Source organism: Cucurbita pepo, chromosome LG07 (assembly GCF_002806865.2).
Source record: "Cucurbita pepo subsp. pepo cultivar mu-cu-16 chromosome LG07, ASM280686v2, whole genome shotgun sequence".
NCBI lineage: Eukaryota > Viridiplantae > Streptophyta > Magnoliopsida > Cucurbitales > Cucurbitaceae > Cucurbita > Cucurbita pepo.
This window is the reverse complement of record NC_036644.1, coordinates 9,282,508-9,297,411: the sequence shown is the minus strand read 5'-3', so window position 1 is coordinate 9,297,411 and position 14,904 is coordinate 9,282,508. Positions and strand designations below refer to the sequence as shown.

Genomic DNA, 14,904 nt, shown 5'->3' with positions numbered 1-14,904 from the left:
TATTGTTGTCTTCTCTCATAAATATTTCTGAAGCTCTATAATTAATCATCGTTTTTTTTTATAAGAATGGATCGTTACTATCTATACTAGCAAGATGCATTTTCCTTTTCGATGACTCAATCATAAAAATTACAAAGTTCACCGTTTAATTTGGAGCAGTTAACTTTTTTTTTGTTCTAAAAAACATGTGTGTGAAGACAAAACATGTTAAAATAACTGTGATAGTCGTTTTAAAGATAACTAGTAACACGTTGAGATATAATACTTGGAGTATATATTATTTATGGAATATATCTTAATATTTTTTACTTTATGATTTGATTTATAGTATATTTTATTTTATTCTCAATATTTAATTAATTTATATTTTACTTGTTGGTAGGTATCGTTGATAGTCGTTTTAAAGATAATAAAGTAATATGTTGAGATATAATATTTGAAGTATATATTATTTATGGAATATATCTTAGATATTATATATTAATATTATTTCCTTTATAATTTGATTTATAGTATATTTTATTTTATTATCAATATTTAATTAATTTATATTTTTCTAATTAGTAAGTATTAGTTGCTAGCTTGTATCCTATTTAAATGTTATAAATATTAATGAGAATACACACTTTCGATTCTATTTCTATTTCTCATTCTTAATATAACATCATCATTTCGTTGGTATAGATATTAATTATTAATTTTTTATAAAGTTATTTTTGTAGCTCTTAAACTATAGAGGGAACGAGAATATATTTGATATTTTGGGTGACGATATGATATCTCGTTGAGCTTGTTCAGACTATAAATTTGGTATGAATTTATAACTAATAATTTTGTCTTTTATTTCCGATTTTTCTTATTATAACTTGACCGTGCTCTCGTGTGTCTCTTAATATAATAATATGGCACAATCAACTTCTCACCTAAAATTTTGATGCTCCAACAACAACAATAATTTATTTTTCCTACAAGTCTTCGTCCAAAGAAATATCAATGATTACTTACGAAGAAATGAAATTGGAAGTAGTTAATATTTTTATAGTAAAATAACAAGTCATCTGTCATAGTGGGTGGTTTAAGTTTTTAAGTCTTCGGCTGGAGGAACGACGTCGTTTACTTGTTATGGTTTTATAAATAATAAATAGAAAAGAAAATCCATTTTGAAAAATTGAATTGGAACGACTACAATAATAGGAGGGGAGAGAGGGCCACTATCCCTTTTTCGCTTCCCCACTAAGTATAAGATATGTATTATTTATTGTTATTATTATTTTTTAAAAAAGATATGTATTTCTTTATAAAAATAATTAATTTTAAATAATAAAGAAAATGGGTGCAGGACCGTTTGGTTGGCCGGGCCACCCTCACTATTAAAGTCTGTTTTTGTTCTGTATGTTCATAAATAAATTAATGTATTTTTATCAGTGGAGGAGAGAGATCCCGACGCATTTTTTTTTATAATTATTTTTTTGATAAATTAATAAAAATGTTATTAAATTTTCTACCCACCTAAAAAAAAATATATAAACTCCATTCTAAAAAAAAAAAAATATAAACTCCATTAATATAAAATTTAAGATTATCATTAATTTTAGAAGAAAATTGTTAATATTTTATTTAAAAAATACTCATAAACTTTCAAAAATTATATTAATACCCTTAAAACATTTTTAAAAAGTTAATGATAAGTGTATAGGCATGCTTTTTTGCACACACGTTAAATCCGAGGATCTAGTTTGCATCGAACATATTCCACCCTGCAGCTCCAGTTCAATCAAATCTATTGGTTTGGTTCACTTACATTGGTCTCATCTGATTGAATACGATTGACCCAATATGAATCATGCACGTTTAAGTATTTCTTAACCATAATTTCATATCCTCAAAATCACTCTTATTCATATGTAATATTGGTTCATTCATGTAACTCATTATGAAACATTACTCTAAAATAGTAATTAGATATATTTACTAACTAATTTCATTTTAACTAAAGTGGTTTGAAATTAAACTAATTTCATTTCGTCTCCTAGGAAGGTATTACGCAAACATGCCCGTGGTAAAACAACTGGGCAAGTCCATGCTGATCGGTTAGCTAAAATCGAAGAATCGTTACTCTACATGAGTGAAGTTCCTGACGGAATTGGGCTTTTGGAATCTCGCATGAATGAGATGTTTGCTAAAGCCGACAAGTTCAACGAGATGACACGCCACCTTAAAACAATGTCGATCCTTGAATTAATGACTAGGGTCGATGCCCTAGAAGACAAGACCTCAAGGGCTAGTATCTTCAAGCGTGGGAATTGTTCGACGGGCTCTGTTGCCCAAACAAAGGAACGCACCGAGGGCTTAGATAATGCCCAACTGACAATCGTTCAGATAGTTTCGGAATTATCTGAAGACTTTAGAGAATCCTTTAGAATGGTCAGGGCCGAGTCAATCACGATGATGAAGGAGGACACTTTAGCTTTGTTAACGCAAAATTATGATATAATTATTGAAGAATTCAAGTTTGGATAACAACTTGGGTCTTTCATGAAAGAAAGTGGTTTCTTTTTTCAGGCTAAAGAGAAACCAATCTGCTACCCATTGGGAACATCATCATTACAAAGCCAAGCATGCCTCAAAAGAGGAACCCAAAGTCAAACTTCTGAAGAAACTTGTATTAAAGCAATCTCCATTAGCGCTATATATTCCTATAGCTTTTCACTAATAAATGGAGAGGGAAAAAGAAGGCAATCAATAAGCATATAATATTACCTTTTTAAATTAAATATATCAATTGTCACATACCCTTTTTGATTTTTGCATTTCACTTTAGAATTTGCTACACTTATCCATTATAATATATTCACTCATATGAATATCACTTTATCTTTATTCGTTCATTCAAAATTCTTGTTTTCTCGATACTCGTGTTCGAATAGTGTGTAAATGTGATACCTGAATAAAGAAATGACGCATGAATGAACCAATATCACATCCAAATGAGAGCAATCCTAAGGGTAAGATTGTTGGATGATGAAATTCCCACATCGGTTAATTTAGGGAATGATCGTGGGTTTATTATCAAAGAATACTCTCTCCATTGGTATTAGCCATTTTGGGGAAGCACAAAGCAAAACCATGAAAACTTATGCTCAAAATGAACACTATTTATACCAACAAATTGCACATCCCGAAGCAATTCTATGCTGGATGACCTCTTGAGAACATTCTCTTTTCTATGGTTAAGTATGTTTTTCCTGAAGCAATTCTATGTTGTTGGATGACCTCTTGAGAACATTCCTTTTTGTAGTTTAATGAGAGGAACTCTATTAAGTATGTTTTTTCTCGAGCAATTTTATGGTGGATGACCTCTTGACAATTTTTTTAAGATGTATGTGAGTGAGGACAACACATGCTAAAATAACTTGTATTGGTCTATATGGATAGTCTTCACTCCTAGAAGCGATGAGTAAATAACAAGACGATATCGCAGAAGATGCATAGAAATGCTACGGCACATAGGTTCAAAAATCGAACATTTAAACACGAGTCCTTATGGTAACTAATTATTTTAGAAAAAAAAAATAAAAGTTTATACTCTTTAGCTTTTAGGATTGTATCATTAAAAACCATAAAATTTTATAAATAAATTAATTTAAGCTCTCAATTAGTGAATTATTATTATTTTCACTTAAAAATCTTAAAAATAATGTAAGCAAATATGCCCAACTAACACTACAAATTTAATTGAATTCAAGGTGTGCCTCGTGAAACACAAGTCTCTGTTCTATATTTTAAAACATATTTCTTAGTTATTTTTTTATTTGTTTTGTATATATAATTAAAAATAGTTGGTATTCCCAATCTTAGTGGTCTGTTTGATATTGACTTACCACCTGTCTGTATGTGTAACATATAATAATAATAATAAATAAATAAAAACAATTATGAAAATCATTTAAAAAAAACAAGGAAGACAATAATATCAAAGAAAGAATATCCTTGTATTTGTATTTATACTTAATATCTTATAATAATGTTATTACTTGATTTTTTTTTATATATATTTCGAAATAAAAAAATTAAATTGAAAGTATTATTGATTGAACCATTCAAATTAATTTAAGTCAATTATTTTTATTTATGCGAATAAAATGAATATTCTTAATTTTATTTCATATCTTAATTATATGATTTGATGTTTCTTAGAAACTTCCATAGCTTGGATGACAAGAGGAGAAAGAAAGTTAATTTAAAAAGAAATTGCATCAAGATTTGACATTAAATTAAAATATGAATTGAAAATTGGTTGAATTTTAAAATATTATCTAACCTACAAATATTTATAAATGAGATATTTTTAAATTAGGCCAAATTTTGAAAATATAGATTTTGTTTTTATTTTCTTAATGAATTAGAATTAAATAAGTCGTGAAAAAAAATGAAAATAGAAATGAAATATTAGAGTAGGTAACAAATTTATTTTTTATTTTTTAAAAATAAGTCTATCAATACGACTTAAATTAAATAAAGTTTTGAGCACTAGGAATTTTTTAAAGCAAATTATTATTATTATTTTATTATTTCTAACCTTTATTTAAGATGAAATTTATTTAGAAAAATGAAAATAAATACAATTTTAAAAGACAATAATAAAAACCTAAATGATTATTAAATGGGTCTACTCAAACATAGTTGTGGGCTTGTATTGGATCAGTTTTTAGAAAGCCCACCATTCAAATTGGGCCTCGAGCCCAAATATTAGGCCTGATCCAGGGTTTAAATACCAAGAGATCGTTTCTTGACGCATAACAGTCAGAAGAATTCCATAAAATCGAGCACAAGCTTCAGCTTCAAGCTTCTTTCCTGTCTGAATCTCTAGGTTTTGCATGGACGCTGTAGCCTGAATCACAGGCGGATGATCTCGATTATATGATTCTCGATCTCACACGCTTTCTGGTCCACGATCTCGACTACATCCGAGTTGCCTTCGAGTTTAACAGAATTGGACCTGACGGAAAATCGACTTTAGAGTTTTGATTTTCGGATTAGAGAGGTCTAGAACCTGAAGAAGCTCTCTCTTCGTCAGAACCTGAAGAAGCTCTCTCTTCGTCAGAACCTCATCAATGATGCTACGGCTGAATCGATTTCTTGCTGGAGCGCACTGTCAGGTCTCGAGGTATTCAATAGTTCACTTCGTCGCGTTCAGTTTTAGAAAAGTGTTAGAGAAATGGCCGAATCTTGCTTCGCATTACAGTTTTATAGAGATATTTGGTTTCTTTGCTGTCTGAATGTGTACAGTGTGAGTCCTAAAGCGGTTCTCGGATTAGAGAGGTCTGGAACCTGAAGAAGCTCTCTCTTCGTCAGAACCTCATCAGTGATGCTACCGGCTGAATCGCTTTCTCGCTGGAGCGCACTTGTCAGGTCTCGAGGTATTCAATAGTTCACTTCGTCGCTTTCAGTTTTAGAAAAGTGTTAGAGAAATGGCCGAATCTTGCTTCGCATTACAGTTTTATAGAGATATTTGGTTTCTTTGCTGTCTGAATGTGTACAGTGTGAGTCCTAAAGCGATTCTCGGATTAGAGAGGTTTAGAACCTGAAGAAGCTCTCTCTTCGTCAAAACCTCATCAATGATGCTACCGGCTGAATCGCTTTCTCGCTGGAGCGCACATGTCAGGTCTCGAGGTATTCAATCGTTCACTTCGTCGCGTTCAGTTTTAGAAAAGTGTTCCAGAATTGGCCGAATCTTGCTTTGTTTCTTTTGCGTCTGAATGTGTACAGTGCGAGTCCTAAAGCTATATCTATATTCTTACGTCGTTCGGTGATTGTTTTCACTTAAATCACATCATCGAAAACGTATCCCGATGATTCTTAAAGTGATAGAACTCCAGAATAATGCAAGACCGTGCTATTTTTATTTATTTTATATGACTTTAATCTTAGAGAAGATAAAATGACGAAAATGCCTGATGCGAGCATATTCAAGAGGCTTTAAGTATTTGATGTTTCTTTCAACGAAATCTCTTCGTTACATGACTTTCTCCAATTCACTGAAGGAATTTTATGTATCTATGAATGAAGTTGCTGAAATGGAAGAGCTAGATCATTTTCAACAGTTGCGGATTCTTGAGCTTGGTTCCACTAGACCGCAGGTTTGCTCTCTATATCTTTGGTTTTAATTAATTTCAGTTGTATCAATTAGTCTACAATATGGATTTTACGTATCGTTTCTAGAAAGAGCCGTCTCTACAAATAGTGTTCGTAGATATGTAATGAAGTGAATATATGAGCATCCATGCTTTACTATATTTCATACAGTACTCTTTATGTGCATTTAAACGGCAAGGCAATTGCCAAACAAAAAGGCTTAAACGTTATCTCCCGAAGAAGTAATTACATAGGAGTTCTGTTTGTTTCTCACAGCAGTCATGTCTTCTCACAAAATTTTGGATAATCATATTGTGATTGAAGATCCAACATTGCTTTTTAGGCAATGGAAAATATACAAAACTTGACCAATTTACAAGAGCTGTGGTTAGGGCGTAACTGGAAAAAGGCAGTAAACCTTTGTGGATTAAAACATCTCGAGAAAATTATTTTGCAGAGCAACCGTATGACTTCAGTGACAGGATTTGAAGCATGATATTTGATTTGAATATGGCAAATGTTTGTTATGCCTTAACACTGTTCCTTGACCTAACTTTTCAGTATTGTGTTGCTTCGGAAGGACACTATCTAAGCCAAAATGGAGTTTCAGAACTTGAAGGCATTTCAACCTTGGTCAATCTTCCTATATTGAATGTTTCATTAAATAAGCTAATGAATGCGAATGACATTCAAAATCTGACATGGTTTCATGAATTTCGTATCTCCCATCATATGCAACATGGTTATGGTTTCCAGGGTGATAATCTGGTTACTTCGTTGGATTGACGTTTGTCGTCTAGAAGATTTAGGCTTAAAGACAGCCAAATAGAACCACTTGAAAGCATTGCTGAGGATGTTGCTGGTTCAAGAGAGGAACTGACAACCATCTACCTCAAGAACAGTAAGTTTCCATACTGAATAACTTTTATGACTAGAAAATTTTCTTCTGATCTCTTGGTGCTTCACTAGTGCTAGTTTCTGGATTTCTGCATGCTCCATATCAGCTCTAAATTCTACGGGGAAATGTATAGGTCTCATTTTATAACTTTTTAACTTCTTAATTTTCACTTTCCAAATAAATCGTTCTCAAAAGTTAAAATTTGAAGAACAATTTGTGCGTTATTGTTGCTTTGAATCTTCATTGCACATTTTAACTCTGCGTGTTATTCAGGATAAAAAGATAACAATAATAGAAATAAATAATGTACGACTTTCAAGCTGCAATTTTGAAGTAAAATAATTCCTTCTCTCGTGGATTAAGTGACCTGAACAAGTTTTTCCCCTTATTGATCAACCTTGCCTAGCTTTTCTGTGGTTTCTAATTGTTTGATTTGGCAGCAGCTTCTCGTCTACAGCCATAATGTACAAGTAACGTGCCCACTCTCCATTCTTTTACTGATTTAGTTTATTTTATTCTTGCAATGAATGTTTTAAAACCTTCTGTTAGTTGTGTTTGCTAAAATGTCTTACTCAAACTAAAAAAATATTTAGGTAATTATTTATTGAAACCAATTACATTTGTTAAGGCTATTTCGTGGGATTTAGTTGCTGTGTGTTTTGCCTCTAATTTATGTCGTTTTTTTTTTTACTATTTTGCTCCAAATATTTATATGAGTTCAATTTTTCTCCTCAAATGTGTTTTGATTTTTTTTTTTTTTGTTTAAATTTTAACTGAAACTGTATTTCAATTATTTAATTCTTTTGATTCTTATGCATTGTTGTTTTTTCCGAGTGGGACAGCAGAAAATGTCATTTTTGTCCCTGGCAAAACCAAGGGCATAGACGTGAAAATGCTACCTTTGCGTCTTGATCAGGTGAGTGTCGGTACGTATCATATCATTCGCTCGTAAATAAACTTTTATTTCCTAAATTATTATAAACTGAAATTATATTTGATCGGTTTAAATCAACCTTATGAATTTCTTTTCTAGTTCATGATTTTTCAATATATATCATTCAAATTTCTTTGAAAAATTATTCAATAAATATCTGCCCTAAGCATGCCTTTATTTAATTACGTGATTGATGTGTCAATTAGTCGTGCTTGTATTTAAGTAGATTGATATTTGAATTTCCTTTTGTTAAATGTTTCTTAGAATGAAACTTTTTTGGACTAAAATAGTTATTTGTCATAAAAATAATTTCTCTGAAAAGTTTCAAGAACAAATGTGTATCAATGACAATCACCATTTTGTTCTTCTTTTTGTTTTTGTTTTTGGTTATTTAATTTTTGGAATCGAAAAATAAGTTCTTTGACAAACCTTTCAATTTTTTGAAGTTGAATATTGTACGTTAATCAACTGTCTCTCCAAACCAGACCCAAAATTTCAAAATCTCTGGAGTATTTGAAGCTACATCAGGTAACATGAGTTTTAAAAACTTTATGTTAAGGATACGGATCGGAATACTTTTTCTATGCTAAATTCATTGACCAAGTGTTCTTATATTAAATATATAAAGATTTTCCCTATGGTTTTCTTGTTTTATAATCTACTTTTTTTTTTTACAAATTTATTTTCTTCTTCACCCTTATTTTATTTCTTGTTTTTGTTTTGTTTTTTAAACAAGCATTTTAGCCGCCCATTCGATTTTTGTACTAAAAAATTAAACTATAAATTTTTTTCATGACATTTTTTTTTCTTCACCCTTTCTCGTTTTTGTTTTGTTTTTTGAACAGCATTTTAGCCACCCGTTCGATTTTGGTATTAAAAAATTGAACATAAATTTTTTTCATAACAAATTCACCTCCACCCACTCGTCCTTTTGAAGAAATTTTACAAAATTTGATAGAATAGGGGTATTTTAAAAGGTGTTATGAACATTCTTTCATAAATATGATATAATTTTGGATTATGCCATTTTTTAAATATTTTAAAAAGCATACTTATATGACTACCATTTTTGGTGCTAATATGTTCCTCCTTTTTCAATCCCTCTTCAATCTCTTGAAGGTCTCTCTTTCTAAATGTTATTTCTCTAATATTTTTGGCCTTCCGTCTTTTAAAGAGAAAACTAAGGAAGAAGAACTTATATTTTTGTTTATGATTTTCCTATTCTTTCATTTTTAGTTTCCTTTTTTTTATAAAAGAAAAGTAATTTCTTAGCATGAAAGAATAAACAATAATGTTAATTTATTTTTAATCTTTTAAAAATGTCATTTCTTTTAAAGAGAACTAAGGAATAAGAACTTGCTTATATTTTTTGTTTATGATTTTCCTTTTCTTTCATTTAAAGTTTCCTTTTTTGATTAAAAAAAGTAATTTCTTAGCATGAAAAGAATAAACAATGATGTTAATTTATTTTTAATCTTCTAAAAATGTCATTTTTTAAGCAAGAAAAGAAATAAAAGTAAAATGCTATTTAAACTCTATTTTTAATATTCAAGAATTATGCGTGCACTAATTTTTACTCATTCTATTTATTGTTTATTGTAGGGAAACTCGTGTTTATCATGCAATCTGTTTTTTTTTTTTCCTTTTCTAAAACACTTAGAGATAGAAGATGATAAGTTAGAGAATTGAATAAAAGTTATAGAAGGAGAAAACAGAGATAAAGATCAAATCTGAAGACCGCCAAATGAGACAATTTCAAAAATAAACAGTGATTTAAAAGAGAATTTAAAATGAAAAGTCAAATTTTGAAAAGAAAAATAGGACGGTGAAGAGAGAATTTTTGAAGGGATAGACTATAGAAAAACCGTAAAATAAAATCGAAATGATAAATTTAAAATTTAACTTATTAAACACCATTTTCAAAAATGATTTATCATCTACCTTCGAGCAATTTTTTTTAACCGAAGTCATTTTTATGAAAAGACCTGACTTTTTTGTTTTATACAATCTATCCAATAACTCAACCTATTTAAGAAAAAAAACAAAGACTTACAAAAATTAAAACCTTATATTTAAAAAACAAAACAAAAGGCTAAAAATAAAGATTGAATCAATGGAGAAATGAATCTTAATTTTGCATTTTATCTCAAAAGTACCAATTTTTAAAAGACTTTTAAAAATAATATTAGGACCCTTTAAAAATTTAAATGTTATATGGCTAAAAGTTTCATCTATATAATATTGATGACTTTTCAAAAATATTATAAAAATTAAAACTTTGGACATTTGTAAATTCTTTTGAAAGTTTCAAAGTTTGAAGTTAAATTTAAGGGTATTTTTATAAAATTAACTGTTAAGAAAATCGGAAGGAAAAGTTGTAAATGGAAAATTAATACATACATGAATATAGCACAAATTTTAGAGTGGATCACCAAAAGGAAGACGGTAGTTAAACGTAAATTTGTTTTAACATTTGTATTGGAATGGGTGAATGAGAAAAAAATACCTGCCGACATCTTCGCCCCTCAAAAACCAATGATTCCGGAAGATACGAAACTGTCCTAAAGAAGGACGTTGTTAATTAAAAGGATCCGTGCAGGATAGATGCTGAAGAAGGCAACAATGTGGAAACAAATGATGACATTCAAATCTCAAATGTTCCTCAATAATTCTCCTCTTTTTTTTTTTTAAAAAAGCCCAATTTGCAATTCCAATATTATCAGTTTAATTGATTGACTAGCATATCAAGAAAAAGGGCATACTACAAATTTCCATGAAATTTTCCGAAGTAAATTCAGGTCAGATTCATTCTATTTGAAAGCATAAATGCATGCAAATTCCAGAGAAAACATGTACATAAAATGAAATTNTAAAAAAAAAAAAAAAAAATCTTAATCGAGTTATAGAAATTCAAGAAAATGCATGAATCAGTGATTCATCAAATGAGAGTATCGGCAGATCAAGTAAAGAGAACATTAAACAAAAATGTCACCTCCTTAAGGTATATGTGGAAAATTTGGCACCATTTCGCCCAAAAGTGTCCTCCCGATCAGGATCCCAACTTTTCCACCTGTCGCAGCGAAAAACTTAATCCAAATGAGCGAGGGATCTTCCAATGCAATAAAAAAAAGGAAGACTTATAATTAAATAGCAATCAATAAAAGAAGCAAACAAGTATAACTTGCAATTCAGAAGCAATTTCAGTTGGTACCACTCTGATAAAAAACTGATTGCATTGTACCTCTACTGCCTTCTTTTGAATCCAATGCGAGTTCTACCGGAGCCACCATCGTAGCCATCACATGTCGATGAGCCACCACTCGCTCTCATTCCACCACTGCCAACTTTATCCATAGCTTTCTTACCTTTCTTCACTAGTCACGAACTGATCAAGTCCAAACGGATCGGCTTCTTCGACCTCTCTTTCTCTCTGATGGATAAGGAGCTGCAGAAGCAGGGGCAGCTCCAGTCCTCTCAGACCGAGCCTTTTGAGCTAGCGCTCGAAGCTCTGACTCCTTCTTCTCCTTCTGCTTCATAAACATTTCTTTCTGAACCTTAGATCTCATTGCAACTTCTTCTCATGCTTTCTGTTCGGCAACATACAATGCTTCAGATAGCTTTGAAAAATTGTTATTGATTTGAACTTCTTGAAGGTCTCTCCTATCAGCAGCTGCAAGACACTCACTTCTTTCGGATTCTTCCAATTTCAAATACAAGGAGGAATCTTCCAGTCCTGCTGATCCTTCACACAGTGACAGGACGAGGGGAATGCATGACAGGCACCGGTGGAGACCCAAAAGTTCAAGGAACACGCTTATGTTTAAACTTTGGAGGCTCGAGTGGATCAACTGGCTCAATTTCAAATTCTAATGATTCTCTTTGGCGCCTGAAATAAACGCTGCTGATTGGTGAGATGACTTAATAAACTTCGAATCTGATGATTGTTTGGCTACTTTTTTAGGCAGAGCTGCACTTAATCTTACGTTCACTAACTCTTCAAGGGCAAACTTCGTTGCCTAGGCTGTTTCTTCTATCTCTCTCTGCAATCCCTCATCTTCATCATTTTTCAAGATCTTTGGAATGAGGTTTTTATGTTTCGTTCGGTTTGACGATAGCATCATCCGCAACATTTCCATGATCATCCACAGTAACAGGAAGGATCTTTGATCCAGGCTTTTGATGATTTGTCTCTACCCATGTCCAGGGGGTATTGAGCAACGTGAATCTCCAGGAATGCACCATTTCCAAGTAAGGCGGCACAGGATTTGGCTTAACCACAGAAGTTTGCTCTTCCTCTGATTTACTAAACCGTTGCTTGAACCATGGATCATTTGTGTGATCGTAGTGTGTTACAGTTGTTGACTTTACAGAAGGAAGGTCTTTCAGAGGTGCCATAATCTTAGACTACCTAATACGACCTGCAGAGTCTGAAAATCAATTACTATGAAGTATGCTTATTTGTTGCAAGTGAGAAAACTAAAAGACAGCTTCATCTAAAATACCAATCCAATAATCAATTCAAAGAATCATTTGTTTCCAGCATGATATAAACATAGTCGGAGGTCAGAAGATTGATTCAATAAACAAAAATTACCAAAGAAGATTGACTTACTTCCGTAGAATTTTAAAACTCCGACCTAACATGACTGTATATGTGAATGGTGACTATAAATTCATCGACTCTTAGGAGAAGATTAAAACCTGAACGCAACCAAACTATAACAAAACTTCACATGCGTCCACTACAAATTTCAGAGAATTGTTTGAATATTTAGTTACAGACTACAGTACTTTACTTCAAACCAAAAACTTGGAGATCAAATCTACGATCAAGATAACCAACAAGTTAAATAAACGCCAGAAATTATTGACAAGAACCTTCAACATTCAACTTAACGACTCCAAATTCATTGAGAAATTAATCTGTTATTCATTCTATGATATGACCAAATCTTCAGAATAGATAAACCTAGCCGGAGGTCGGAAGATTGATGCTATTAACAAATATTATCAAAGAAGAGAGCAGTTATCAACCAGATGTCTACTGAGTTGATTTACTTCCGTGGAATTTTAAAACTTAGAGCTAACGTGACTGTATATTGATGAGAGTGGTGAATATAAATTCATCGAGTCTTAGGAGAAGATTAAAACATGAACGTATCCAAACTATAACAAAACTTCACATGCGTCTACTAAAAATTTCAGAGACTAGTTTGAATATTTAGTTACAGACTACCGTACTTTACTTCCAACCAATAAACTTGGAGATCAAATTTACAATCAGATAACCAACAAGTTAAATAAACGCCAGAAACTATTGACAAGAACCTTCAACATTCAACTTAACGACTCCAAATTCATTGAGAAATTAATCTTTTATTAATTCTATCATATGACCAAATCTTCAGAATACTAGAATAAGAACATCAGCTTGGGCCAATCCAACTATTAATTCAATTGAAAACAAAGCTGGAAAAGTCATCTGCCTTTGATATTAACCTAGCCAGTAGTCCAGACGATTAATGCAATAAAAAAATTACAAAAGAAAAATAGAAAAGTTATCGACTAGGTGCCTATCAAATTGATTGACTTCCGTAGAACTTTAAAACTGGAAACCTAATGTAACTAAACATTCATAGATTCTAAGTTGGAAAAAGAGATTTAAAAACTTGAAACCGAAGCTTACTATAACAAAATTTTACTTGCGTACGATATAACTTCCGAGAGTTCTTTTATTTTACTTTGTCATGAATTCTTTTGATTATAATTCTGATTTCCAAGTTTGTTTACTCGGAAGTATAGTACTGTAAATTGTGACTTAATAATCTTTGACAAAGAACTCTCGGAAGTTATATCGTGCGCATGTAAAATTTTGTTATAGGCAATAATTTTGAATACTCAAATCAACGACTCCAAATACATAGAGAAATAATCCATGAAAAACCACAGGAAATGAAAGCAGAGACAAGATCCAGTTCCACGCACATACAAAGTATGAGTATAAATTATTTATAGCATAAGGAATTACGATTGTCACCACCAGAGACAAGAACAGCACCAACAATATTCAACTCAATGATTCCGTATTTATAGAGAAATCATTTTTTTACCAATTCTAAACAGGAATATATCATCAGAATACTAGAACAAGCTTTCCAGCTCCAGTAAAATATGAAACAAGAGAGAACTAACCTGTGGCATTCGAAATAGCGATTTTCACCATCGGAGAGAAGAATGACACCATCAATACTCTACAAATAACAACAAATTCAAAGAGCAATCATTCTCAATAAGAAAGCAAACGAAACTTGTAGATAGACAAACCTCCGAAACAAGACAGACGCTGAAATCGACTTCGTTACAGCAACTAGGAAATAGATACGGTAACCCGTACATCGGCGATGGCCTCCGAGAAGAAAGAAGGACAGATCTGCGTTATGGCTATGGCCTCGATTGAGGAGATTGAGAGATAGAAGAGAATGAAGAGAAAGCGATTGATGTTGCTAAGAATCAGAGAAAACGACGACGAGTATTTGGTTCGATTGATGTTGGGCCAGTGCTGACGCTATATATACCGCAATTTCGCGCCCTTCGTAAATTCCCATTACTACCCTTTCCTTTACAAGATATTTCACTTTTATCCTCAACTTTTTTTTCTAATTTCCATTTGTACTTTTTTTACCCGAAAAATATTTTTTATTAATAAATTCATCTTCAAAATTAGAAAAAGAAAAAAAAAAGCATAGATATTCTAATAATATAATTATGAAAATATCAAATAACTATATGAAATTAACTATACAAATCATCAAAATGAGAATAACTCGAAAAATAAACCTAAATTATTATAATTATAATTACATACATGAGAATATATATATATATATATATATATATATATATATATATATATATATATATATATATATATATATAT

The 14,904-nt window shown here is 31.3% G+C and overlaps 1 protein-coding gene and 1 pseudogene across 9 annotated transcripts; one reads left to right on the top strand and one right to left on the bottom strand.

Annotated features, from left to right (window-relative positions):
- Positions 1-4,812: 4,812 nt before the first annotated feature.
- Positions 4,813-10,254, top strand: LOC111799063 (protein phosphatase 1 regulatory inhibitor subunit PPP1R7 homolog). 9 transcript variants are annotated; one of them, XR_002815760.1, is made up of 7 exons: positions 4,813-5,167; positions 5,290-5,420; positions 5,543-5,673; positions 6,045-6,140; positions 6,697-7,959; positions 8,414-8,495; positions 9,570-10,254. XR_002815760.1 is itself a non-coding variant. In XM_023682457.1 (6 exons), exons 3-6 carry the CDS (start codon positions 5,619-5,621, stop codon positions 6,919-6,921), a joined length of 228 nt encoding a protein of 75 aa, XP_023538225.1. In that variant the 5' UTR covers positions 4,813-5,167; positions 5,290-5,420; positions 5,543-5,618; the 3' UTR covers positions 6,922-7,665. The 9 variants fall into 9 exon arrangements, 3 of the variants coding, with proteins under 3 accessions (XP_023538225.1, XP_023538223.1, XP_023538224.1); XR_002815762.1 differs by lacking the exons at positions 8,414-8,495; positions 9,570-10,254 and having other exon boundaries at positions 6,697-7,036; positions 7,477-7,503; positions 7,879-8,402; XR_002815759.1 differs by lacking the exon at positions 9,570-10,254 and having other exon boundaries at positions 6,697-7,949; positions 8,414-9,385.
- Positions 10,255-10,342: 88 nt separating this feature from the next.
- LOC111799062 lies at positions 10,343-14,495 on the bottom strand (annotated as a pseudogene).
- Positions 14,496-14,904: the final 409 nt, after the last annotated feature.

Excerpts from the sequence above, each read along its gene's own strand:
- LOC111799063 (XM_023682456.1), top strand. The coding sequence starts at position 5,619 with ATGATGCTACCGGCTGAATCGCTTTCTCGCTGGAGCGCACATGTCAGG. Across the intron at positions 5,674-6,069 it reads CGCACATGTCAGGTCTCGAG|TTGCTGAAATGGAAGAGCTA; the intron begins GTATTCAATCGT and ends CTATGAATGAAG. Across the intron at positions 6,141-6,696 it reads TTGGTTCCACTAGACCGCAG|TATTGTGTTGCTTCGGAAGG; the intron begins GTTTGCTCTCTA and ends CTAACTTTTCAG.